Below are 26,667 nucleotides of genomic sequence, written 5' to 3'. Positions count from 1 at the left end.
GAGAGAGAGAGAGAGAGAGAGAGAGAGAGAGAGAGAGAGAGAGAGAGAGAATGTCTGTATATGTATTTTTAGGAGAGAAAGGTGCTGTAGCCTCCCGGAGTAAACCAAAACCTCTGACATACAAAGACAAGCAGATACAGAACATTCCTGCTCCTGTCTGTGACAAATAACGGAAGCCTTCACATAGGGAGCTCTCTAGTTGTCTTGCCAATCCCTGTTCTTTCACTGGGAAAGTGATTTTTATATTAGCTTACTTCCAAAAAAAGAAACCCTTACACATTCCAGTTTATGAACATCTACTAACATTGAGTTCTTACTTTCAAAGTCATCTGGAATGTTAAATGAATAACAAAATGGTAATGGCTGTGGCCAGATAATTTGGACACACAAAGAGTATGACCCAAAAAAGAAAATTTAAAAAAAATCCAAAAAGTAAGATTTCACAAGTTTCCTTAGGTGGTGTACAGGGCACCCTGAGATGAGAAGAAACAATCACAGCTTCTTGTGTATCCCAAATGCCATTTTAGGACATCCAAAGTTTGATAAGGACCTTATATTACAGCAATATAGTTTATCTCTATACTGTTTGGAGTTAAAAAAGATTTGATGTTGTCAGCATGCCAGGTTCTGTGAAAGATGTCCAGGATCGTGGCTCAGTGAGCACCCTCTTTGGGGGCTAGAATGTTCTGAGGGTGCATTTAAGTCTGTACTTCAGCTGTCCCCACAATTCCCAGCAGTTCCTGTGTGAGCTTACTTGCCCCTCTGCAGCCTTTCTCTTCTGGTGCTGTGGGGATACCTCCACTCACCCTCTGGGGACATTTATGGAGCGCCATCAGACCTCTGTCTGGAAAGCTCTGTTAACAGTCATGCATGCTCGGTTTATAAGACGGTTACAAGGAAATGGAGGTGGGGCAGGGTGCCAAACACAGCTAGAGCTTTTATCTTTGACATTACAAAGAGGTCTCTGGCCTGGGGCCAGGCTGGAGTTTACGGGAATATAAAATGCAGACATGTGCTTTCAGTTGGTGGGGCGCCAGGGGAAAGGCAGGCCACGCAGCAAGACAGCACTTCACTTCCATGGGATGTGCACTTGCTAAGAAGAGCATCTGAGTCTCGATGGTTCAGAGTAGGGTCACTTGCAGCCATGAGGTGGGATGAAGAAGAACCATATCATGTGGCTGGCCTCCTCTTCTCTCATGGGTGAAAAGGGGTGGCCTTGCCAACCCTATAACCTGGGAGTGACCTCTGCACCCCTCAGGAGCATCAGGCTCCAGAAGCATGTATCTGCAGGAACTAAATATTCTTATTGAAAGACAAGATATAGACCTCCTCTACTTTTAAGCAAGGTTTTGATGTTGTGTCCCTCAAACTGGGACACTGTCCTCTTGAGATTTTTGCTCATGTAACACAAAGTCTAAGGAGTCCGATACCACCTCATTAAACATAAAAAAGTTCTGGTGGATTTGTGCAACCAAGCTCTGAAAAATAAAACAAGATAGAAAGAAAGATCGGTGAGCTGCCAGAAGCTGCACTAACGGATATTAAGGCATGGCTTCTGATCCCTAATGAAATAATTTTTTTTGGTGACCCCAGTGAAGACCTTCTTTTAAAATGTCTGTAGACTTGTATCGCAGGACTGGTTATCTGGAATGGCTCATGTGGACCCCAGCCAAGCTCACCTCTTGTTTGGGGGCCACAGGTTAAGTAATGTGATGTGCTAGTCTTAGAAGATAAGCAAATACCACAAACTGCCTGGGTTTCACATATCACCCCTACTGACTATTATATACATGGATGTTAGAGGAGGCACATGAGTTAAACAGCCATGGTCAAAGTCTGGGGTGGGCAGCATGTGGTGCCATGCTGAGTACAGTCTTTGTTCTGTGCCACATGCTCTCTCTGCTCTGGCTGGGGTGTGCTGGAGAAAACCCAGCTTAAAATAGAACGAAGGAGGAAGGGAAAGAAGGAAGGAAGGGGCTTGCAATTTGCACAACCACAGATGCCCAAAGTTTCTACTCTCAGTGTCTAAGAACTGTCCTCAGGCACAGCAGACACCTACATAAGTGACCAATCCACTGGAACGATTAGTTTCCGTCTCCATGGTAACCATAATCATGTTCACACAGAGGCACTGGGTAGCTCTGGGTCTTGCAGCTGGCCAAAGGCAGAGCTGGGAGCTGAGTCGCTCCTTGGTGTGGCTTTCATGGCTTTGCCACACAGTACCTCGAGCCTACGACCTAAACTCATTCACCGATTTTATTACAGTACTGGGGATCAAACCAAGGGCCTCACAGCCTGGCAAGGGCTCTAGCATGCAGCCAGCCCTCAACCTATTTTTTAAATGTCTTTGGAACAGCTGCATCTAGCCCATCCTAACCTTCACCATCAGGGTGTTGTCCCTTAAATCTGTTCTGTTGTAGTTTGAAGCAATTTCCTGTCTGTTTGCAGAGGTGAGTGAAAACAGCTGCTCCCAGTAAGGGACATAAAGAAGGTTTGGGAGCCGAGAACTGTGGTTTCAGTCTCCATTAAAATAAAACCTGTCCTGAAATGGGGGAGGGGGGGTGTATACTTTATCTTCATGGCTGCCTGCATTAGGACAGTTTTCCTGTAAAAAAAATCTTTGCATTTTTCCCAGAGTCTGAAACCTCCCACCTCGCAGTGTTTACAGAAGGAGACTGGCAGGACTCTGCCTGAGTCGCATGCATTTATAGCCACCCAAGCCATCCGTTTGATAGTTTCTCCACAAAAGTGAAAAGAATTCATTTGAATGTGCTTTTGCGAGCCAAGCCAGTAGCCTTGTGCTTTGTATGGTCCCCACTGTGCGTTCTCAGGAGCTTAACTCTGCAGCACGGTGGGAAGATGCAAGGAGGTGCTCCCTTAAATATCTTCATGTAATGTTTAACTGCCTCTGCATGTTGGCCTGCCATGCCCGTTTCCTGCAAACACTGCCTGTAAAAGCAGGCTTCACTGGTGTGGCTCAGCTCTCAGAAAGCCCTAACCCTGTAGACACTCCTGTTTAATTCTCGTCAACCTGGTTTGGTAGAAGCCGTTATGCTTTCTCTGAGGAGATTTCTTCTGTGGGATGGGGAGGGAAGATGTGGAGGTTGCCATTGTAAGAGGCTTTGGTGGTTACTGGAGCTCTGCTGTGACTGGAACATTCCCTTCCTCCTAGCGACTTCTCTGTCGCTGGAAATTTAACCTTGAGCCTGAGGTTGGGTGCAGTGCAATGTCTTGTAAAACTGTGTAGTTTGTGATAGAGCTGGTTTCTGCTACAGCGAAAAGCTGATGTACGTTTGCTCCCTAGTTCCTGATTCGAACACGCAACAATTTGATTCTGTCTTAAGTTGCAACCATTCTTGCCTTTCCCTCCATACCCCTTCATGCCTGCTGTGCCCATTGGCTGGTCTGGGCTTGATACAATGGTGAATGCTCTGGTTTCAGCCTTTTTCCATGTTATGAAAGAACCGTTTTTCCCCCAAGTTAAATCTGGACTGCTTTCAGTTATTTCTGCCAAAGGAAGTGGAAATTGGTTCCAGTTGATGTTTCCTGTTAATCATAAAGGTTTTTGAGTGTGCCTGTGAGTTAATCTATTAGTCCCAGTATGTTATCTATGAACCAAAGTACTGTAGTCAAAGACACTGAAGATTAGACTGTTTCCATCCTGGGTTTTATTTCAGGGCTCTCTGCCTCTCTCCAGAGTACAGGCATGATATTTGAACCTTATGCTACTTTAAAATATATATATATATATATATATATATATATATATATATATATATATAATAACAGAACGCCCCTTCTTCCTTTGAACACACTGGAATTGTTGCATTACTAAGAACGTTTATAAGTGTTCATTAATTTCATTCTGATCCGATACTCCCAGTTCTCTGCCATTAATCTAATTAGAGTTTACATGGGGATTGGATAACAGGAAGGCAGATTGCCCTTCTCCTTTTTAATAAGAACCATCTGAAATTAAGCTAGCACAAGAGTTTCAACATCAAGTTCCTGCAAACCAAGCAAGCACAGCTGTCTGTGGCTTCCTGTTGCAAGGTAGACCTGGATTGTTACCTCAAATGCTTCATCGGATGTTGCCAGCGGCCACTTCCCCAAGGATGTGTCCAACCAGCTGTGCCAGCACCCTACCCTATTGAGGAAACTTGGCTCTCTCGTTCATGATGATTACTGGCCCTGGAAGGCCCGGTGTCTACTTTGAAACCAGAGGAAGCATCTGACTAGTTGAACCCAGCTGTGTTAACTGGCATCTTTTTTTGTGGTTGTAGAATCATCTGTTTTTACATTCAAGAAATCAACTCTGGGGAATCAGTTTACCATCTATGTAGCAGGGGTGTATATGACCTTAATGCATTCAAGAAGAAGGAGCTGGGAACTTTGGGCAAGAGAACTTGAAGTGGCTTAGCATGATGTTTAAGTAGAAGCCAGGGAAATTCACTGACCCCACTTCCCAGCTAACCCTGGCTGCTGTTGTTTGAAAATATGGATCCTGAGCCAGTGTGGGATTTTTGTGTGCTGGCTGGTCACATTTAGGTTCTAAATTTTGGCCAGTATCTGGGTGTGTGGCAAATATCACACTGCAGTGGGACATATCCTTCTCAACATTGTCATAGTGGTATAGTATCAGAAATGAGTCAAGATAGAAGTATTGCAGAAGAAGAAAAACCTCAACATTCAGTTTGTTTGGTTGTTACTCTCATTGTTATCAAATTAAGTGATTGATTTTTTTCTTCTAACACTCTTATCCTGTGACCCGCGTGTAATTGTCTCGCCAGCAAGAACACACGCGGACACCAGGATCCTTCTGCAGCAAACCTTTTATTGCGATGAAAGGAGGAAGACCCCGGGCCCCGAAAAGGCACTGTTTATATACCCTTGGAGCGGCGTGTTCATTTCTCATTGGCTGCTTACACGTTACCCGCCAAAACGCCCCGGGATGGGCTGTGACTTGGCGCGCGCTCACTTCCCGCACATGCGCAACAGCTTGTTTATTGGGATGGGCAGCGGATGTCAGCGCCATCTTGTAATGGCGATTGGTCTCGCCGCCGGCACTACAGTGGTAGCGGCTTCCTACATTATCCATTGATCATAAAAGTTACCGTCGGTCTCCTTGCTCATCCATTGTGGCTACACTTTGTTTCTTACCAAGTGGTGCTGAGTAGCAGGTCTGAGTAGGTCAGAGTCCCACAGAGAGTCCAGGATTAGTTCTGAGACACTTTGACTAGATGGTAACTGACAGTGTGTTGCTATAGGAACTGTGAAGCATGGCTTCCAGGGCCCAGTGGTCAGGCAGATCCACAGGGCAGCCATTGACAACGTGGTGGAGTGCAGGAAGAGCCAAGAACTAAAAGGACAAGAACTACCAATACAGCGAGGGGTAGAGGCAGAGGGACAATCAGTAGTGTGTCGTCACACTTCTGTAGATCTGCAGGGAGGAGGTTCTGTCTAGAAAAGTAGGCACCAAACAGAAAGACAGGCCAGGTAGGTATGCGGGGCACAGAGGGATACAGGGCACATGGGTGATATAGTGCACTGTCTTAGTCAGGGTTTGTATTCCTGTACAAACATCATGACCAAGAAGCAAGTTGGGGAGGAAAGGGTTTATTCAGCTTACACTTACGCATTGCTGTTCATCACCAAAGGATATCAGGACAGGAACACAAGAACACAAACAGGACAGAAACCTGGAGGCAGGAGCTCATGCAGAAGCTATGGAGGGGTGCTGCTTACTGGCTTGCTCAGCTTGCTTTCTTATAGAATCCAGAACTATCAGCAGAGGGATGCCACCACCCACAATGGGGCCTTCTACCCTTGATCACTAATTGAGAAAATGCCTTACAGCTGGATCTCATGGAGTAATTTTCTCAAGGGAGGCTCCTTTCCATGTAATAACTCCAGATTATGTCAAGTTCACACACACACACACACACACACACACACACAGAGCCAGTACAGGCACATAGGATAACTGGTAGATTTGATGGAATGTGAAGAACTTGGGTGGTTAGGAGGGGAGGGAGGATGTAAGGATACTCAGATTTACCTGATGGCAGCTCTCAGTTCAGCCCTCACTTAGGTCTTTCCACACTTTTACTGTTGGCTTCAAGACTGATATTGAGGCTTCCCAAGCTCCATGGGGAATGGTTACCAGGGCCAGGACTCATCTTGTTCTGTGCCATCTCAGTCTCCAGAATGGTCCAGTGGGAGGTGGTCACAAGGTAAAGAAGCTGAGGTACTGGAAAAGAATGCTTCTGGGGAGATTTCATAGGTTAGCCCAAGCGGCTGCCTGGACCAGTCTGACTAACTGTATTAGTCTGGGTTCTGTAAATAAGAACCTTGTAGAATCACTATTTATATTTAAAGATAATTGATTAAATTAGCTTATGTTATATGGCTGGAGACATCCAGCAATGATTTTCTGGAACCAGGGAGAAGAACCTGAAAGTTGCTCAGCCTAGAAAGCCTACAAGATTTCTGAAACCCACATGTCTTCTGTACACTCTGGAAACCAAAGAAGCTGGTACTAGCATCAGTGAACAAACAAGCAACAGTGGTAACAGCAGAGTCGATGACTCCACTACCAGTGAATGCCAAGCTACCTAAGACAAGGTTTTTAAAAATTAAAAAATACCCTTCCTTCTTCCATCCTTTATCTGGGCTTCTAAGAAAGTGGCACCCATATGTAGGGGTGAATCTTCCCTAACCAATCAAAGTAGTCAAGATGACACCCCAATTCATGCCCATAAACTGACTCAATATAGACAACCTCTCATTGAGACTCTCAGGAATTCTTCAGCTTGTGTTCTGAATTATCTTTTATCATTTGTAGAAAACTTGTTTTGTTCAGCTTACTTTTGCGGTACTGGGTATGAAATTCAGGGCCAGACACAAGCTAGGCAAACTCTACCATTTGTCGCGCCCCCTCGACCAGCAAGGATAACGCAACACCTGAGCTCTTCTTCACGCAGTTTATTCAGGAACCTTGAATAAGCTTCTGACCCCAGGCGAGGCGCCTCCCAGGCTTAAGTAGTCTAGGGCTAACCTACCCCAGCGAGCCACATGGCGACAGCAGATAGGTCCACATACACGGATGCAAGCCAGATCACCAGCCACAGCCAAATAAGGGCTTGTTTACTCCTAAGAGCTCTTGCCATCGGGATGGCGGAAGGCGGAAACCGGAGCCATCTTAGAGGCGCGGCACTGCGCAGCTCTCCACAGTTCCCCCTTTTTGTTTTAATAAAGCGAAACAGGTGAGGATAGAGGTCTGATCTCTGACAGCATGAAGCAGGGATATTATACAGGCTCTCCTATTGGTTTCACCAACCCAAATCAAGCCTGACCCATCCAGTACCAATTTTTCTCAGGGGCGGGAACATTGATAGGACATAATGGGGAAAGGACGGTACTAACCCGCGTGTATCAGACATGCTCTCCTCGAGGCCGCTATCCACACGCTGCATGCCTCAAGTGCAGTGCTCAGCCTTGCACCCTGAACGTGATGAATCATTGCTTTGTGGCTGCCAGCCATGCCTATGGGGACTGTCCTGCCTCTATGGCTGTAAAGGCCTGTATGATCATGGCTGCGTCACGTCTCTGTGTGGCTCTAATCCTGCATATGCACCTCAGACCCACCAGAGAGATCAGCACCGACAGACCACCCAAGGCACAGATACCCGCCCACTCTTTAAGATGCTTCATAGCAGTAGATATCCAAGATGACAATCCAGAAGCCAAGTCGGGATCTACATGAGTGGAATTCACTGTAGCAATGGACCTTCGCAATTCAGTCATCAGATCATCAAACCCAGTGGACCAATTCCCTAAAAGATATCGAGACAACTGGCGAGATAGATTAGCCGCACAAGTATAGTTTTGATACTGCACAGAGGTCACGCACAATGCAGAAAATCTTCATTGGCATCTTAATTGGGCCAGCTACCAAAGGATATCCACTTGCTCTTGAACTAAATCAATTCTTTGATTAACCATCATCAGCTCACCTTTCAATTGTGCACTAACAGCTGCCTGGGCATTAAGAGCTGCGGCCAGATTGCCAGACAGATCATTAAGGGTGAAGGCAGTTTGTACTGTATGATCCATGGCTATAGCTGCAGTCACCGCTCCTGCTGCAGTGATGGAAATGGCCGTGATGATGGCTGCTGTTATGCCAAAATCTCGTTTCTCTCTAAACAGGGTCATAGAATGAGGAGCATCAACTGGCACACTCGAAGAGGGATCATCAAACCAGGCTGCAGATTGATTGTACAGCATCACACAATCACTATAATCACTAATATTCCTGATTTTCAAAAAACACAAACTACCTAACAAATCAATATCTCTATTCTCATTTATGCTAGCAAGCTCTCTATCTAAAGGCAAAAAGGGAACATCTAAACTCCTATTAGTAGTAAAAAAGTGGGGAAACATTTGTACATCATGACATATCGGCATGGGTCTCGGAAAGACTGATAGGATCCCCTATCGTGGCTCCATCGAAGCTGGTATCCAACTCAGGCTGCACATCAGCAGAACCACCAGTATCGCCTTCATGCTTGCTTTTCCCTATCATATAGATGAGGAATGCTGAGACCCCACCTAGTAAGGTGCCCACACCCAAGGAACCCAGGCTGTCATACAACGGATTGCCTGTTATGGAGGTAAGGCCCATGCAGATAGCCGCTATTATCACTCCTAAAACAGCTTCAGTGTCCTCCAATAGAATAACATTCATACTTGGATCACGACTTTCTATGACACACTTGTAAAATGATGTGCCCTTGGCCTGGGCGCTCCTACGAAGTTCATTTATAGCAACAAGAAGTGTCGCTCCTTCAGACACCAAAGATCCTGCTAAAATACAATATGCCCATAGAAGGGATTCCATTGGTTGAGGATGAAGCAATCCCATGACTCCATGATACCAAGGGAGTCCTGCGCCCATCATGAAAATACCAACACCACTGATCAATGAAGAAATATAGCGCATACTTGAAAAGCCGTACGGGTGAAAAGGATCTGGTATCTGAACAGACTTGCTGATACCCAGTGCTAGGAAACCCTGGTTACAACTATCAGATAATGAGTGTATAGCTTCTGAGAACATACTTGCTGAACCCGTATAAATCCAGGCAAGAAATTTAAAGAAGCAGTTTAAGCCATTAATGCAAATAGCAACCATCACCACTTTTCCTGGTCCCTTAAGGAACATTGGGAAACACTGAGCTCTCTCCATTTTCAGACTTTTGAGATCACTCTTCTTTTAACTGCTCTAGTGTATCGCTACCCTTTTCTAGCTCCTTGATGCGACTTGTCCCAATGCTGGGAACCTTATAGTCTCTGAACTGAGAACTTTCCCTTGTCCCACTTACCTGGGAACTTTATCGTTCCTACCCAGAAACTTTATTGCCTCTTTTACCGAGGGCCTTCCTATGTTCCAACGTTACCTGGGAACTTACCAGCGCTGCTCTGACTGCAAAAAGTTCTGAGCCCCCGGTTCCCCGTACGGGCCACCACTTGTCACGCCCCCTCGACCAGCAAGGATAACGCAACACCTGAGCTCTTCTTCACGCAGTTTATTCAGGAACCTTGAATAAGCTTCTGACCCCGGGCGAGGCGCCTCCCAGGCTTAAGTAGTCTAGGGCTAACCTACTCCAGCGAGCCACGTGGCGACAGCAGATAGGTCCACATACACGGAAGCAAGCCAGATCACCAGCCACAGCCAAATAAGGGCTTGTTTACTCCTAAGAGCTCTTGCCATCGGGATGGCGGAAGGCGGAAACCGGAGTCATCTTAGAGGCGTGGCACTGCACAGCTTTCCACAACCATTGAGCTGTGTCTCTAGCCCATAGTAATATAGTCAATAGTTTAAATATAAATAAGCATGAAATGAGAATTTTCAATCTTCTACAGGCAATGGGGAGGCATTTGTTCAAGAACTTTTATATTAATTAGTAAAGCTGAAATTTAAAAAATGGTTTTCCCTTTCCTAGATAAGTTGTCCCAAATGATTGGAAGTTTTGTTCATGTGTTTGGATATGGATAAGGAAAAATAGAAATGTAAATATATGTTTATTGACTTCATACTTAAGGACTTGGGAGATGAACATATTAGCTTTCTCTCATATTTGTGCATTGAAAAGAATAGAAGGCTTAAGTCTGCTTCCCTAACTAGCTTTTCTGTTTATATTCAAAAGTTCTGTTTAGGTACATACACAATTGAGTGTTGTCCTGTGGCCTGGTACAGTGGTGACACAGACACCAACTGTGAGCACAGATGTGAAAAGCAGATAGGAGCGTCGTGAGTTAGGGACCCAGAGTGCAGAGACGTTGACCACGGTGAACATTCCAGCAAGTGTTAGATTCAGGCCTGAGCCATGAACTGGACTCCTCCAGCTCAGTTACTAAGTCATCTCTATTCACAAATGCTTGAGGGCTGCTTTCAGAGACTATGTGCTTTTGTTACGTAAATAAAGGCTTAGTGTCAACCAGCAAGAAAGCCATCAGGCTGTGCTTCTGGTGTCACAGTTAGTTGTAATGCCCACATGAAATGGCTTTGTTTTGGGCCACGGCCTCACCCACCCTTTGCACACATACTGGATTTGTCTGAAGTCCACGTTAGGTTTTTTTTTTTTTTACTGTTTTTCAGATGCTAGTAGTGAATCATGGTTGAAGATCCTTTAAAATATCTACTCACAGATAAGTTTCATCCTTGAAGCAAACCCAGGAGACAGGCAAAGGCAGACCAGCGGGCTCGAATCCTGCCTTGGCAGTCAGGGATAGAAACTGTGTGTGTCTGTTCCTCGGGCTTCGGAATATCTGGGCACAGACACCCTACAAGTGTGTTGGGGGGTTGGGGTGGGGAGTGAGGCACGTCCAAGAGATATCTAGAAATTTCCAAGTATACATCACCTCTTCCAGATCCACTTTAAGGTCATTCAGCTGAGCTCTGTACCACTCGAAGCTCTGTGCTAGGTGTTCGGGAGAGAAAGGGATAACGAAGGGTTTAGATTGAGGAAACCTGTGTTTGGCTTTAGTAAACTTACACTAAACTATGACTTACACAATCCACATAAAATACAGCCCACGAGCTCAGTGCCACATTGCCCTATGCACTCTTAGGCCTGCTCCTGCCTCAGCGCATTACACCTTGCTGTCCTTCTCTCTATGCCCCCTATCTGCTACTCCTTCACCTCTTGCAGCCTTCTATCTGAGACCTTCCCCGACACATCCTTTAAACCCCACTCCCAACCCCAGCCCTCTTCCCTCTGTCTGTCATTCTCTTCTGTGTTAGCGTGATTGGCTGACTTGTTTTTCTGCCAGTGCTTACAGCAGTTCCTAGTAGGCACTCATTACATGTTTATAGAGTTAATGAGTGATCAAATTAATTAATTTCAGGATCGAGGGGGGCCATGTGCAGCGCTCCAGTAGCCAGAGGTCCAGAAGATATGTGTGCTGGGTTCCACTCGTCACAAACCAAGAGGCTTAGAACAATGCAGACTTTTATTTTACTCTTCTCTAGGTCAGAAGCCTGACTCTATCTCACTGCATGAGAATCAAGGCATTGGCAAGGCTGCCTTCCTTCCCACTAGCCGCAAATGAGAGTCTACTTGCGTGCTTTTCCAGTCTCTCGGGCAGCTTATATTCCTTGACTTGTTCAATTTGCCGTCTTTAAAGCCAGCACCTGTTCCCAGTGGGCTGGGGTGTGCAGAAGTAAGCAGCCACTTCCCCTGCTGCCTCTTCAACCTGACCCTACACACACTCACACACACACACACTCACACACACTCACACACAAACATACACACATACACACACACACTCACACAGAAACATACACACATACACACACTCACACACACACACTCACATACACACACAAACATATACTCATACACACATACACACACATACACTCACACACAAACATACACACACACACACACACACACACACACACACACACTGGCTTTCTCTTCAGCATCTCTCCTACTTTTGAAGGTTACCATAATTATATTGGATAATCTGGAATGGTTTGTGGTTTCATAATCATCTGTAAAGAACTCAATCCCGTCGACAACTCAGTGTCCTCTGCCAGGTAATCTAGTACTACAGGTTCTGGGCAATCAGGAAGTGAGATCTACTATTTGTCCACTAGAGGAATTGGCAAGCAAGATATTTTCTTTAGAGCAGTAGTTCTCAACCTGTGGGTTGTAACTCCTTTGGCAAATCTCTATCTCCAAAAATATTTGCTTTATGATTCATAAAAGTAGCAAAATTACAGTTATGAAGTAGCAATGAAAATAATTTTACAGTTGGGGAGGTTCACCACAGCATGAAGAACTATGTTAAAGGGTCGCACCATTAGGAAAGTTGAGAACCACTGCCTTAGAGCCTAGGACTGAACTACCATTTAATAAGTATAAAACAGGCACATTTAATCAAGGATGACTGTGGCCCCTGAAGTGGGGGGATGAGATGGTCAATCCGAGACTTTAGGAGATGAACATGAACTTAGAGCAGGAATGTAGAGGGAGATTGATGTACACCTCTCCACAGAGATTTGCTCCCTCTGTCCTTTCTGTGTACACAAAGAGCTGGGTCTGCCTGTCCATGTGTGGGTTCCTTTTCAAAGGAACCTTCTGTTGTGTGTGCACATAGCACAGACAACAGGTAAAGCCCTGGTTTGCAGACCATGGCACTCACTTCCGTGTGCACACCATCTACCTCAGCTGCACATGGGACCTTGTTCTCTTGGTCTTCACTGCCTTCATTTTTTTCCTGACCCTAACACCTGAATGATGTATATCTTCCCACTGGCAACACAGAACTTATTCCCACAATGGTTCTCACAGGGATTGGTCTGTCCCTGAGGAAGCACATTGAGAGTTTCCAGGAAGATGCTGGCCCTTCACCTTGACTATCCCCCACTCTTGCCATGACTCAGCATCCTCCATACCTCCTCCTGGACACCACACAGAGCAATGTGAATACTGAATGATGGATCGAGTGGTGTCCGAGGTGTGCTACTATCCTCTGATTGGCCTCTTTGCCGCAGCACTGTCCCACAGACATCCCATGGGTGTCACTGTCTGGTGTGCTGTCCAGTGGGCACCTCTTGAAAGGTGGTGAGTATGGCTGAGGAGCTGGGCATTTTGCTGCATGCAGTTTTAAGCAACTTAAGTTGGAATAGTCACACGTGACAAGAACCTACTCTGTTAAATGATGTAAGGAAGTAACAGCTTGTTGAACATGTCAGAGAGGCCACAGCGGGAGAGGAGGACATGATGAGAACACAGCCTTTGGGGATCAGACCACTTCAGCTTTGCTTCCATCATTTTGTGTGGTTTAATTTTTGTTGTTGTTGTTTGATTTTTGGGGTTTTGTTTGTTTGTTTGCTTTGGCGAATCATGTGTTTTTGAGTTGAATTTCGGATTCAAAACTTTTCTTTGGAGTACTGGGTGTGCAGGGGTTGGGGGTGGGGAATAGCAGGTACCATGTGACCTAACATGGAATACTGGGTATGCAGGGATTAGAGGTGGGCAGTGATACCAGACTTTTTTCCTCTTGCTTTTATAAGTACTTTCCAGTATCTTAAAAGCCAGGGGGACTTCACTGTCTGGCCCAGGGTGTAGACTATGTCCACGTCCCACCCATGAATACACCAGGGATGGCCTTGCCTATTTAAGAGCTGCTTGAAGATAAAATAGGACAGTATTGGTAACACAGCACAGTGCCACATACCTGCCTGGTACCCAGCGCTCAGCTGTGTGCTGGGGCACATTGGTAAGCTGGAAACATGGAAGACTTGAGTGTGAACTAAGATCACACATTTAATACATGACAGCTCATCATCTTGATGGACTTTTTCCTTCATTTGTTTTACATTTAAAAAAATTATTAAAATGTGAAAAAATTAATGTTAATATATTTTCTTCTCCCTAATTTTTTGTGAAAGTTGGGATTGGTCAACATGAGTGTAGCAGACTTGCCTTTCTTTGTCTTCGCTGTGTTGATGAGCCGTGCTGAGTTACTGTGTGTGTGTGACTGTGTGAAGTTGTACACATATCTGAGTACCGGTGTCCTGGGAGCCCAGAAGAGGCAGTGAATCACCCGGAGTTGGCAGAGATTCTGGGATCCAAGCTCAAGTCCTTTAGATGGTCCTCTGGACCATCCAGCCCTCAAGTAACAGCTTTATTTTAAAAGTCTCTCTCTCTTACACTTTCCTCAAAAACAGATTTGTTGACTCATAATTCACGAATTACTCTATTCACTGGGCTTACAACATATGGATCTGTGGGCTTTACTCTCTTCATAGAGTTGTCCAGCCAGCGTCACGGTCGGTTCCAGAACAGTTTTATCATCCCTGAAGGCATCCCAACCACTAGCAGTCACTCCCCAGTTCCTCTAATTGACCTAGCCTAGCCCCAATCAACCACCAGTTTGCCTTCTATGGATTTCCCAGTCTGGTCATTTCATATGAATGGAATCATGTCTTTTAAGAGTCTTTAATTATATTTTTATTTTATTTTATTTGAGAGAGATAGAGATAGAGATAGAGATAGAGAGATAGAGATAGAGAGAGAGAGAGAGAGAGAGAGAGAGAGAGAGAGAGAGAGAGAGAATGCATGCTATGGAAGATATGGGGAGATCAGAGGGCAACTTCTAAGGGTTAGTTCTTCCCATCTCCCATATGGGTCGCAAGGCCATCAAGTGTGGCAGCATCCACCTTTAAACACTGAGCCATGTCACCAGCCTAAAATGACTGGCTCCTTTCACTCAGAGTAGTGTTTTTCGGTTCATCATATACTTATAGCATATACTAATACTTTGTTAATTTTATTATGAGTAGTAGTCTGTCATACTGTCTTTATTTGTCTGCCTGTTATCACACGATGGACATTTCCGTTGCATCCTTTTTAGCCATTATGGATATTTATGCACACATTTTTGTTGAACATGTACTCATTTCTCATGGTTGCCAGTCTAGGGAGTAGAACTGAGATGATAGCACGCTGTTGGTAATGTGGCATTTCTGGGTTTTGTTAGAAGCTTCATAGCAAACAAGCCAGCAGACATCAGCTAGGTGGGCCATGTGGGTGCTTCATCACACGTTTTCTTGGCATAAAGTTAAGGAATACAGATAGCTTGACTGCTTGAGGAGCTGAAAAGCCCATTTTTCAAAGTCATGCCACTCGCTGTACACTTCCACCTGTGGAGTACCAGCCCCCAGCTCTTCTACATTCCTAATGACACCTCCTGTTCCTTGCTCCTCTGTAGCAAGTCAGGGCTGTGTTGCTGGGCAGGAGGTGGCATCTCACTGTGGCTTTGGATTGAATTTCCCTGATGATTAATGGTGCTGAGTGTGTTTTCGTGTGCTGGTAGGCCACCTGTTTGACTTTCTTGGAGAAATGTCTGTTCAAATCCTTTGCCCATGTTTTAATTGGACCATTTGTCTTTTTTGCCCGTCTCCCCATTTGGCCCGAGCAGGATGCTGATATGCTAACGGGTGACGAGCAAATATGGAAGGAGGTTCAAGAATCGCTGAAAAAAATCGAAGAGCTGAAGGCGCACTGGAGTATCCTTCCACCTGCAAGCCGAGCTACACTGCTGGTTGCGGCTTTACCATAGTGTGGAGCAGTCAGTCGAGCCAAGGCAAGGTCTGAAAGTGCAAGTGCTGTATCTGGGCCCAGCTAGCAGTGTGGGGAGTGGCCCAGTGGTGTTGAGCAGCCATAGTAAGGTCAGCATAGATGCCCTACAAGTACCCCACCATCGGTTAATAGTATGGCCCAGGAATAATAGGGAGGTAAGCTGTAGGTGTTTTGTTTTCTCTTCCTCCTCCTCTTCTTCCTTCTCCTCCTCTTCCTCCTCCTCCTCCTCCTCTTCCTCCTCCTCCTCCTCCTTTTCCTACTCTGTGTGCAAAAGGTAAAACTCATAGACCCCTTTCTCCTATAACCACTTTAGTCTCTGGAAAGGAATGTGTGAATCCTTATAATTCAATACCATTGACCCTCAGACATACAAACAGGAAACAGCAGCAGTGGGGTTCTTCATTATACATTTTCTTGGCATAAATGATAAGGAACATGAATAGGTCAAAGTTCAGAATAGAGAGAGACAGCATGTGATGGGATCATCTTGGATGCCTCACTGGTACTTTACTGTGTAAAGGAACTCCCAAGTCAGGGACAGGATTCTGAGAGACAGAAGCTGAGACAGACAGAAGGCACTGTCCATAGAGGATTCCACGTGGACACAGCATGATGGGGAACTGCACGTAAGAAAGAGACTTTAGAATATGGAAAGATCACCAGAGGGTCATCAGGCACTTTGGGCTGACCATATCCCAGGAAGGAATGAAATCTGCAAGTAAGGTATCCAATCAGTAATGTTAGAAAATTGTGAAGGACAGGGGAGATAGGTAGACAAGCGGTTCTTCTTTTAACAGTAAAATATGTAATTACAGAAATCAGTTGCTCAGTGAGTTTGTTAAGAGTCTGAGCAATGAACTTATAGTTGGTTGATAAGAAATAGAAAAAAAGGCTGCCATGTCCAAGCTGCTGTATGGCTTTACTTCTAGATGTAAAGTTTGCATCTAGATTTCATTAGAGAATTTGAAAAGAAGTAGTCAAGACATTTGGAGACTAGCAGATCTAGGCTTCTTACTCAATGATCAAGTGACACGAACGTTACTCGGGGAGGGGGGCTCTGTCTCCTCCACCTTTGATTCAGTACTTAAGAGACTTTTCAAGCATGTGAATAAATGGAAGGAAAGCACAGGAGAGAGAATAGAACCAAGAGCTCAGCAGATCCTTGGAAGTTTGAAAGGCTATTGAATTTCAGAAGATGATCTTCAACAAGAGTGTTGTATATAAAGTTTTCTATTTGGGGCAAGTAGTTGAAGCACATAAATCTGCAGCCAAACCCAGGAAAGAAACCTATCACTTTGTTAAATATCAAAATTTCATAAAGTGTACAAGTATGATATAACTCTCCAGAAACAACTGTGATCTTGGGCTGTAGTCATAGAAATTCAGAATATAAAATAAGAAAGGAGACGGCACAGGGCTGATCCTATGAAGAATCTCATAGCCATTCAGTCTGAGGTATGGCTTATTTGTCGGCCTGTAGAGAAACTAAGTTTGTTATGAGGAATGGAACAAAATTAAGGAGGAATTTGGAACTCCATCTGTCAGCTTGATGGAAGGCATTGAAAAACAGTTGGCTCTGGGTTGACATTCATAGACTCGGAGCTGCTGTACTTCCATGGAGTCTTGTTCTCTGTGGGCCTACTCAGAGAAGGCAGGCCATGGAGGCTCCTGGAGCCTTTTCAGTTTCACCTGGATGAGACTTACATAGAAACTGATTCTGCCAGGAATTTGAGTAGTCCTCATCCACCTTGTGATAGAGGCAGAAATTACAAGACACAACTCCCTCACAGTGGGATGGCAATTATGCAAATTACTAGGTGTTGTGGTTCATATTAGTAGTTCTCAAAGATCCATGTGTCAAAATCCCAGTGTGCCTCTAGTGAGGAGTATGGCTGACACGTAAGAGGTGAGGCCTACTGTTGCTGTGGATGATTATCGCTCAGTGGGCATCGTGTATTGCTTGCTACCTGCCCCAATGTCCTGGATTCCAGAATGAAAGATTTCTATTTTAATGTGCACTAAGCAGCTCAATGGCCAGGCCACTCCCAGACCTTCATGTGGCTAGCACACGTTCTCCTCTGATATTCCAGAATTATTTATTACTTCCTAAAATCTATATTCTATCTTTGCTGCCCTAGACTCAGTGTGTGTGTGTTGGGGGGGGTGCTGGGGCCATTCTTCCCAGGCTCTTACATGATTGGTATGCCTCTCTTCTGCAGCTCTCAAGCCTGGACCTTATTCCTTTCCTGGCTTGACCGTTCTAAATCCTCCTTCTCTGTCCCCTTCCGGCAATACCAAAGTCCCGCCTCTATCTCCCTGCCCAGCCATTGGCTGCTGGCAACTTTATTTACCAATCAGAACCAATTAGGGGCAGGAACCCTTAACGTGGGTGGGATTTTTGTGCAATTTTGGAAATCCAATTAACACAATACAAGCATTAACCTAAATCCACAACAACCTACTGGGAAGTCATTGAAAGGATGCCTTTAAGGGGACCATAAAGTCCTGTCATCTCTGCTTCTAGGCTTGAAATATGGACGCTTATTCTGACACCCACTCCCACCATGGCTGTCCAGTGCCCTCACTAGAGGGCACCCTTTAAACTTGGACTCGAGCCTCCATAACTCACAAGCCTATCTTTGCTTCATTTTGCATCGGATAGTTCATTATATCATGCAAAACAGAATAATGCAATACATATTAGAGTGAACATACATATACATACATACAGAGAGAAGGGGAGGGAGAGAGAGAGGAGAGAGACAGAGACAGGGATTAAGGCTTTTTAAAGGAGATGATTGAGTGTACTGTATCTAGGGAGGTGAGTTGGACTTCAGGCCAGCCATGAAGGAGAGCACCTCAGTGGATACACAGAGGTGACAGATGTGCTGTTGGCCAGCATGCCACCTATGAGGAAAGAAGCTACCAGGAATGGGCACAGAGTTTTTATGCGAGGCTGCCCAGAAGGATGCTAGGCTGAGTAGCATCACCAGATGCACACAGACCTTGCTCTGGAACCCTGTCTTAAGAAGTTGAACTCATTCCCAAGTGACTTCATTCCCATGTCTGTCTGTCTGTCCGTCCGTCTGTCCCCACTCTGCTATAGTGATTTAGAGCATTTGAAAGAAAGCCCCCATCCTGCACAGAGCTCAGCACTTCACTGGAACTAGTAGATGCCACAGGTGGCAAGGCAAAATCTGAGCATTAACTTAGGAAGAGACTTGTAGTTAAAATTGTTCCTCCCGCTGAACTTCCTGGAGTGGTTTTCATAAAAAGCCTTACCTTGTTTGCCAGGAGATGGTTGCCAGTATTGGGAGGGAGGTTGGTCTGAAGTCCTTTGCTTCTTGGTTGGGGGTGTAGATGTGTTCCTATGAGTGAGTACAGAACATCACATCTGGTTTCCACTTGCAAGGCATCCACCTCAGCCTCTTGATGAGGCAGAGCACATTATGGAAATGAGTAGACAAGTAACAATGGGGATCCGGCAAGCGATGTTACAACAAGGCTCAAACCTTGCCACAGAAATGTCTGGCATTGTGTAAGAGACAGCCGTGCCTCCTGACAGTTTGTCAAACATCTAATCCTGGAATGAAAAGCCACAGAGGTTAGCACGACAATCTGTTTCAAAATCAGCGTATTGCCTAAGAAACCACTTTCCCCCAACCTCTGGGGGATTCGCTCAGCAAACTTGAAACGTCCATGTCACACGAATACAAAGGAAAATCACCAACTGTCAATAACTTCAAATCACTGTCCTCAGTATATGAACCCCTTCTGGGATCAAAGCCAGGACTCACCCTAAGAGGTGACATAAAGGGCCCTCAGCTCCCCAAGGAAATGGTGCTCTGGAGTAAGGTGGCGTGCCTCAGCTGAGAGGAAACGTCTTTCCTGGGAGCTTCCCAGTTCCCAGGTGTGGCTTGGTTGCTAGAAGGACCCACTGATGGTGTTTTAGGAGCAGTGGAGAGGTAGATTTTGCTGGAGAGAGGAGTGAAGGAGCTTTGCACACATAGGCCCCAAGGTGAGGCTTGCTGAGTTAGGACACTGATGAAGAACACCTGAGTCAAAGTTTAGGGGAAGTGCGTGGAACGTGGAGTTGTGAAGAGACAGGAGCAGAGGAGAAATGACTCCATCTTCCATCCTCTTCTCTTCAGCTTCTCAGGCTCAGGGGTTGTGACTGGAAGAAAAAAGAAAGGCAGTCACATCTCTGCCTTATGCTCTGTGTACCCCAGTCAACTTTCCAGCCATAATTATGATACCCAAAGAACACCACCTATCTCATGAGAAGACACGAAAAGATTTCCCTCCATTTTTAGACACATTGTCTTATTTGATTTTTACTGAAATGGGTGTTTTCTTTTCAGCCTACCTTGAAGAATTTGACACTCTCAAAGCTGCAGCTCCGATAGAGGATGGAATCAGCTCTGGTTTGAGCCAAGCTTTGTTGATGAGGAGGATCCATACCATCCCTTCTGTAGTTTGAATCTTCAAATGGTTTTCCCCAAGTGGATTTCTAACATCAAAGCAGAATAGTACAGAGCTACCATGGTGGGCAGAGAGATGCCCAGCCTCAAACAACAGGGTAGCAGAATGTGATGGCCCCAGCTGAGTCCCCATGTGCACACATACCTTCAGCAGTATGTTGGAGGAAGCCCCATGGCTCCAGTACTCCGGCTGCCTCTATAAATAGAGGATGGAGTTTCAGTCTGCAGAGGTGACCATAGAGGCTGGACCAGATACCACACACCTGTAGGCCCAATGACTTGGGAGACTGAGGCAGATGAGTTAGTGGAGCCAGTGGTCTGGGGCCATCCTGAGCATGGGAAGTGGGATGTCACACTGAGGCCCCACGAAGTTAATTGCTGCCTTAATTGGCAGATGGTTAATGAGAAAGTCGTAGCTACTGAGCAATGGGTCTCCCTGCTCTTAAGACAGCATTTTCTTTTGTTCAAGATGCACTTATATAAACTATTCTTAATATTTTTTCCTCCCTCCTTTCCTCCCTCCTTCCCTCCCTCCCTCCCTCCCTCGCTCCCTCGCTCGCTCTCTCTCTCTCTCTCTCTCTCTCTCTCTCTCTCTCTCTCTCTCTCTCTCTCTCTCTCTCTCTCTCTCTCCCTGGCTCGCTCTCTCTGCCTGGCTCCCTATATAGTCCTGGCTGTCCAGGAACTCACTCTGTAGACCACACTGGCCTGGAACTACCAACTGCCCCTGCCTACTAAGTGCTGGGATTGAAGGTGTGCACTGTCACACCCAGACTTTAATATCTTCTTTTAGTGTTTGGGTTTCAAATAAGAACACATGTATTCAGTTAAGTATAGGTTGGATCACCTTGTTTTATACTAAACAAACACATTTCTTCAGACGACAGCAGCAGCCACAGGCCTATACACTGGTGTGGGCTGGGCTCCATGCATGTGCTGGACTCGGATGAATCAGAAGCAAACACATGCTTCTCCTTTCTCCAGAGGGATTCTTTTAAACAGAAATAATTCCACAGTAAATAATTGGAAGCTGAACTAAACCTTTGGTCCAGTTTAATAAACACATTCACTCATTCCTCAACTGAGTTGAAAGGAAAGATGTACAAGTATGAGGAAAGACTGTTTCTTTGGGAATTTTAATTCTCCTAAAGTACAGGCTGGGTTAGAGAATGGCTTGTTGGTGTAAAGAGAATTTATTTTGCTAAGATGCCACTTGAATGTGTTTTTGTCTCTCAAGTATGTTTCCAGGCTGCTTCTCTGTGCAAAATAATGGGTGTCCCCACCCCCACCCCCACCCCCCATGCCTGGAAGCTCTTCAGCCTCTTAGCTGGCTCCGTTTACTTCTGTGTTTTCTTGATGGAGGCAATGAGTCCTTAACTAAGTTAATAACAGAGTGGGAACAGGTTCTGGCCCTGTGCCAGGCGATTATAACCAGCAACGCCAAACAGCTTCCCGACAGCAACATCTACCAGCTGAAGGTGCTGGACTGTGCCATGGATGCCTGCATCAACCTGGGGATGCTGGAGGAGGCACTATTCTATGCCATGCGCACCATGGAGCCGTACCGGTGAGTGCAAGGCAGGGCTGGGACCCAGCTCTCTCCGCTGTGGGCACAGAATGGGATGGCACTGAATGGGATGGCCACTGTTAAGTCATTCTGACTGATTTAAGACTGCAGTCTTATCAAGCATTCCCACCAACGTTTAGTGTATGAAACCAAACTTTGTCTCATTCATTCCTCTGTTTCTTCGCACATCCATCAGTCGCTGGCAAAGCTGTTTATGGGATCCTGGCACTGTTCTTGCTCAGAAGTGAGTTAAATACTGTTGCTATGTGGAATGGGTGATTATAAGACAGTGTGAGGCTTGCAGTGCAGGGACAAGCAGGGAAGGGCTGAAGAGGAGCACGTGGCTCAGTCTTCTCTTTCGATCATCAGTGCAGGTGAGGGAGGTATGATGCTCTTAGGTTGACAGTGGTGGTGGATCTCCTCTGTCAGAATTGATGTTTGTCAGAGAGCTTGTGTCTACAGTTGGTCCTTGTAGCCATCTTGTGACCAGGTAAGAGAATGGGAGACTACCCTTTTCTAGTGAATCATTGGATTAGAGAAGAAACTGTTGGTGAACTATGGGTAATTCATTACACTGTGTGTTGTGCATGCATTCGAGTGTGCATGTGCTTATGCATGTGGCCTGGTGTGTGTGTATGTGTGTGTGTGTTTGAAGGCAGGACCTAGCTCTGTGGCCCAGGCTAGCCTCCAACTTGTGATTCTCCTGCCTCAGCCCTCTTGCCCTCTTTCCAGTCCTAGCCTATAAGAATATGCCACCATACGCGATGGAGATTTACTTTTTCTTGCCTGTGCTAGTTCCTCCAGGTGTGTATGTGTTTGCTCCTAGGTGGTCTTGTAATGTGGAAGAGCTCTGACAGGAAAGGGAGGCTGAAGTCAAGTGCTAAAGGTTGGGCAGTGCAGCAACAGTTTTCCCTGAGTAAAGAAGAGAAATTGAGGCTGAGAACTAGCCAGCAGGGAGAATCCAGGGCAGATGAATAATCTGAGATCAGAGTTACCCAGTGCCCACCACAGGACAGGTCACCACAGTGAAGACAGTGGATACATGGAATATAAAGGGGATAGTGTCTGCAGAGCAGAACATCTTTCCTGGAAGATGTAAACTTCCTCATTCTACAGATGATGCATACACAGCCTAGCCAAAGAGGGTGAGGCATGGGAAGGATCCAGGTCTAACCTATGGGACATGGGACAACAGGTACAGGGAGTGGTTCTCAGGGAAGCAGGTGGGGCACTACCTGTCCCCACTGGAGGGGAGCCTTAGGTGACAGACAGCAGGGAGGGGAAATTACCTTGATCTGCATGTCAAGAACAGCAGCAGGTTTAGGATCTAGGCTGTCAATATCGAAAAAGATATTCATCCTGCATGACCCTAGGTCAGCAGTCAGATCTGGGTCAAAACTAGTTGTGAGCTTAGAAGAACCTGGAGATAGCAAGGCCCCTGTAAACAGGTAGGTGTCAGAGTCCCACAAGCCACCCAGTGGCTCCAGACCCAAGGGTGTTTCCAGACTTTGGCAGGTGGCTGCTTTTGTTCCCTTGTGGTGAACAGCTTTGAAACTGTCTGAGTCAGCTCTAATCTAACATGTAAGATGCTGCCTGGAGGGCTGAGACCAGAGACTTTCCCATGAGCAGTGGGATGTGTTCAGGGTGAGGAATCTTGTGGGTTTTCTGAAAGAATGAATTGAATACAGAGATAGGGCTGCTTTCTCACAGCCGTACTGAGTGTTGATGTGGCAGGCAGTCTGTGATGGTTGGCGCGGTCTCTGAAGGCTGGGGCCTGGCCTCAGGAGCCCAGAACACAGGCAGCACAGTGAATGGATGGACCCAGGCCAGGAGCTGCAGACTGAGAAATTCTGCCTCTCTCCAAGGCTCTGTGGCAGCAGCGGTTCCCGTCTCCTTGGCTGGCTGGCCTTTGAAGCAGATTCTTACCTCGTCATTCCTTTCTCTTTGACATCCAGGCTACCCTGCCAAGGCCAACTTGAAACAGCTATTAAAATTGCCCCACCAGTAAGCTCTAGCAGTCCTGACTGCATTTTTGAATCTTCTTTTGTACATGTGCACAGAGACTTCTGCGCAACACTGACTTGACCCCACTTAGCTGTCAGTTTGACAAACCAGTACTCAAGTCAAACAGAAACTTTCCTCATAGGTGAGGCTGAGTCCTCCATGGCATACTCCCTAGTGTGTGAGAAACTTTCAGTTACATTTTTGTGGCGTTGGCCAGTCCCATTTCCCCTGTAAATGTGTGTTTTGTCCTGTATGCAGACACAGGTTTTCAAGCTTGCTTCAGTCTCTCGTCCCTGGAGCTCTGAGGGATTGTTCTGCAGAGTGCTGCCCTGGCTCACTTCCAGTGAGGAGGACTTGAGCCATTTGCCATCAGAGGGACTGTAGAGCCAACACAATGAGGGATCTAGAACCGACACAGTTAAGAGGCCCGAGGAACATGCTTTGTCCCTTTCCTTTTAGCTCAGGACAAGTGAAATTGCGAGTACAGACCGATGGGTGAGATGCCCCAAGAGCCCCTGACAACCTTGGAGCAGGAAGGGAATGGGAAGCGGTGATGGCTTTCATATGCTGTCAGTCATCTACACACTGGCCTGTGGCTGCTCTAGGCCGGCCTTTGTTGCCACTTAGCCAAGGACACAGACAGTTAGTGAGGCCCGGGCTACTGAGCTGTGACTGGATTACCATCTGCAGGGATAATTTGACAATGTCAATGTGCTGTTTGCTGTGCCCAGATTGAGGTCAAGCCTCCACTGAGCACTTCGTCAGTCGTGACCTTGGGTAAGCTTGAACTGCTGACCTTAGAGGACAATGTGTCCAGATGCCATCTTTATCCTGCCCACTACCTTCAACCCCCGCTTTGTCACTCACTTATTTTTACCCAAGAGATCTTGCTTAACTTTATGGTGCAACTTACTACAGACCTTTTTTTTAATTATTATTATTTTATTAGGTCTTCCACAGACAAAATGTCTGTATACGTACCTCATTCTCTTAACAGAAGCATGCTGTGTCATCTCAGAATTGGGCCATAATTTTATCTCCAGTCTGTTCACTGCGTCAAGCCATTCTATGGTTCAGATCAAACCATTTGATTCCTCTTTGTGAGCTGATGTGGTCAGATCCACATGTCATAGTGTACAAATTCCTAACTGCTGCCTGCTCTATTTAAAAACATGCTCATTTTAAATTTGGGTAGCTGTCATCCCCAAATTGTACCCTACCCACTACAAGGCCACTTGGTCCTCAAGGGAATATGAAAAAGATGAATCTGTTCATGTGTCATTGTCATCATCATCATCATCATCACCATTATCATTTAGTAGTAGTAATAGTAGTTGTCCTGATCTAAATTTATTTCAGAATATATCAGGGCTTCTCCATCCCCTTAATCAAAGCCTAGGATGAGATTTGTTGATATTCATTTTGGTCATAAATAGTACTTACGTGCCCCTGGAAGTGACATGGTGTGAGTCACCTGGGAGCAATGCAGAGAAGAAGCAATGGGAAGAACACTGGAGGTCTGGGCACAGATGCCCATGGTCCTCTGCCCTTAGAGAACTGAGAGAAAGGAGGTGTGCTGGGGAGAGAAAGTCAAAGGAACAGGATTCCAGTTGTCTGTCCTTTCTTGTCGGTGAGAATGGGTTAGGAGGAGAAGAAAAGTATAGCTGGGACCTGGCGGCCATGACATGTTTACAATTCAGGAGGTATCTCTAGTCCAGAGAGCACTGGCATTGAGTTGCTGTGGTACCACCTGCCATTTTGCTAGTCCTTTTGTGACCAGCCCATCACTTATGGCTTTTCTCAAGACTACAGTTAACTGAGAGCCGTGGGAGATGGCTGGACCAGTGATGGATATAATTTTCTCCTAGGATCAAGTGCTTTTGTTTCCTGTGATTCATTGACTGACTGATCTTAACATTTCATTCATTGTTCTGTCTCCTTAAAGCCTGATATAGACAGGACTGTCTAAAGCTAAGACCTTCCCTATAGCATTGCTGGCCCTAAATATAGACAGCACTGTCTACAGCTAAGGCCTTCCCTATTAGCACTACTGACCCTGAATACCAGTTTGACATCAGTCTGCTATGCTCTGATATAACCTAGTAAATTATTTCATGCAGGATGCCTTAACAACATGTTCTCATCATGTTCCCCTATGGCACCCCTCTGTACAGAGGTGCCCCAGAGGTTTTTCTATCTGTCTCAATCTCTTTTTATAAAGCTGCAGATTGGATTAGGGCCCACCACAAAGGCTTTATTTTAACCCAATTACATCTTTAATAACCCTACCCCCAAATGCTGTCTCATTTTGAGGTCTGTAAATAAGGGATTATAGAAGGATTAGAGGTTGGCCCGTAGTCTTGGCAGTCTATATTCAGCTTAAACACTGCCTCCTCCCTATTTGTAAAAATTACCCATCCCAAGGATTGGTCCCTCTGCATCTATTTTTTTATGAGTGTGGGCCTAGTAGAAGTCCCCAGTCATTCTTGGAAAAAAAAAATAGCCTTCTAGCTTATAGGGCTTCTATCTGAGTTCAGGAGCTCCAAGGGTATGCTGCAGCCCTTGCATGTGTAGGAGCAACTGGGTTCACCCTGGAGACTCCCTTCCTAACAAGCCATGTAGACACTAGCTGGCCAAGGAAAGAAGCCAGCACCTTCACCTACTGCCTGACCCCAGCTCAGGTCACTCATGTTCTAGGACAGTGTCTTACTGCTAGTTCTGCTACTTCCTGTGCCAGCTCATGCGGCAGACTACAGAACCCTGTTATTTGCCTGTCTGTCTTGTCTTGGTGGGCAATTTTTCTTTCTGGCATTCTAGTCTCTATGCTGGGTCAAAGATCCTAATGCCCCTTTCCTTCAAATTCTACCACAGTGGACAAACTCCCACGAAGAAAGCCATTCTCCACCCTTGGGGCCAAACCACTGGAAACTTGTTTTGTGTTCAGCCATGTCTA

General features: G+C 45.8%; 1 protein-coding gene across 1 annotated transcript in view; it reads left to right on the top strand.

Moving 5' to 3' along the window:
• Positions 1-26,667, top strand: part of Smyd3 (SET and MYND domain containing 3) — a 550,757-nt gene that overhangs the window by 453,878 nt on the left and 70,212 nt on the right. The window contains exons 9-10 of the mRNA XM_028755272.1: positions 15,505-15,592; positions 21,536-21,710. Of these exons, the coding sequence (XP_028611105.1) occupies positions 15,505-15,592; positions 21,536-21,710 (263 nt within the window). The remainder of the gene's footprint in view (positions 1-15,504; positions 15,593-21,535; positions 21,711-26,667) is intronic.

Source organism: Grammomys surdaster, unplaced genomic scaffold (assembly GCF_004785775.1).
Source record: "Grammomys surdaster isolate TR1022 unplaced genomic scaffold, NIH_TR_1.0 126051, whole genome shotgun sequence".
NCBI lineage: Eukaryota > Metazoa > Chordata > Mammalia > Rodentia > Muridae > Grammomys > Grammomys surdaster.
The sequence above is the reverse complement of the archived record's forward strand: the minus strand, read 5'-3'. Positions and strand labels throughout refer to the sequence as shown.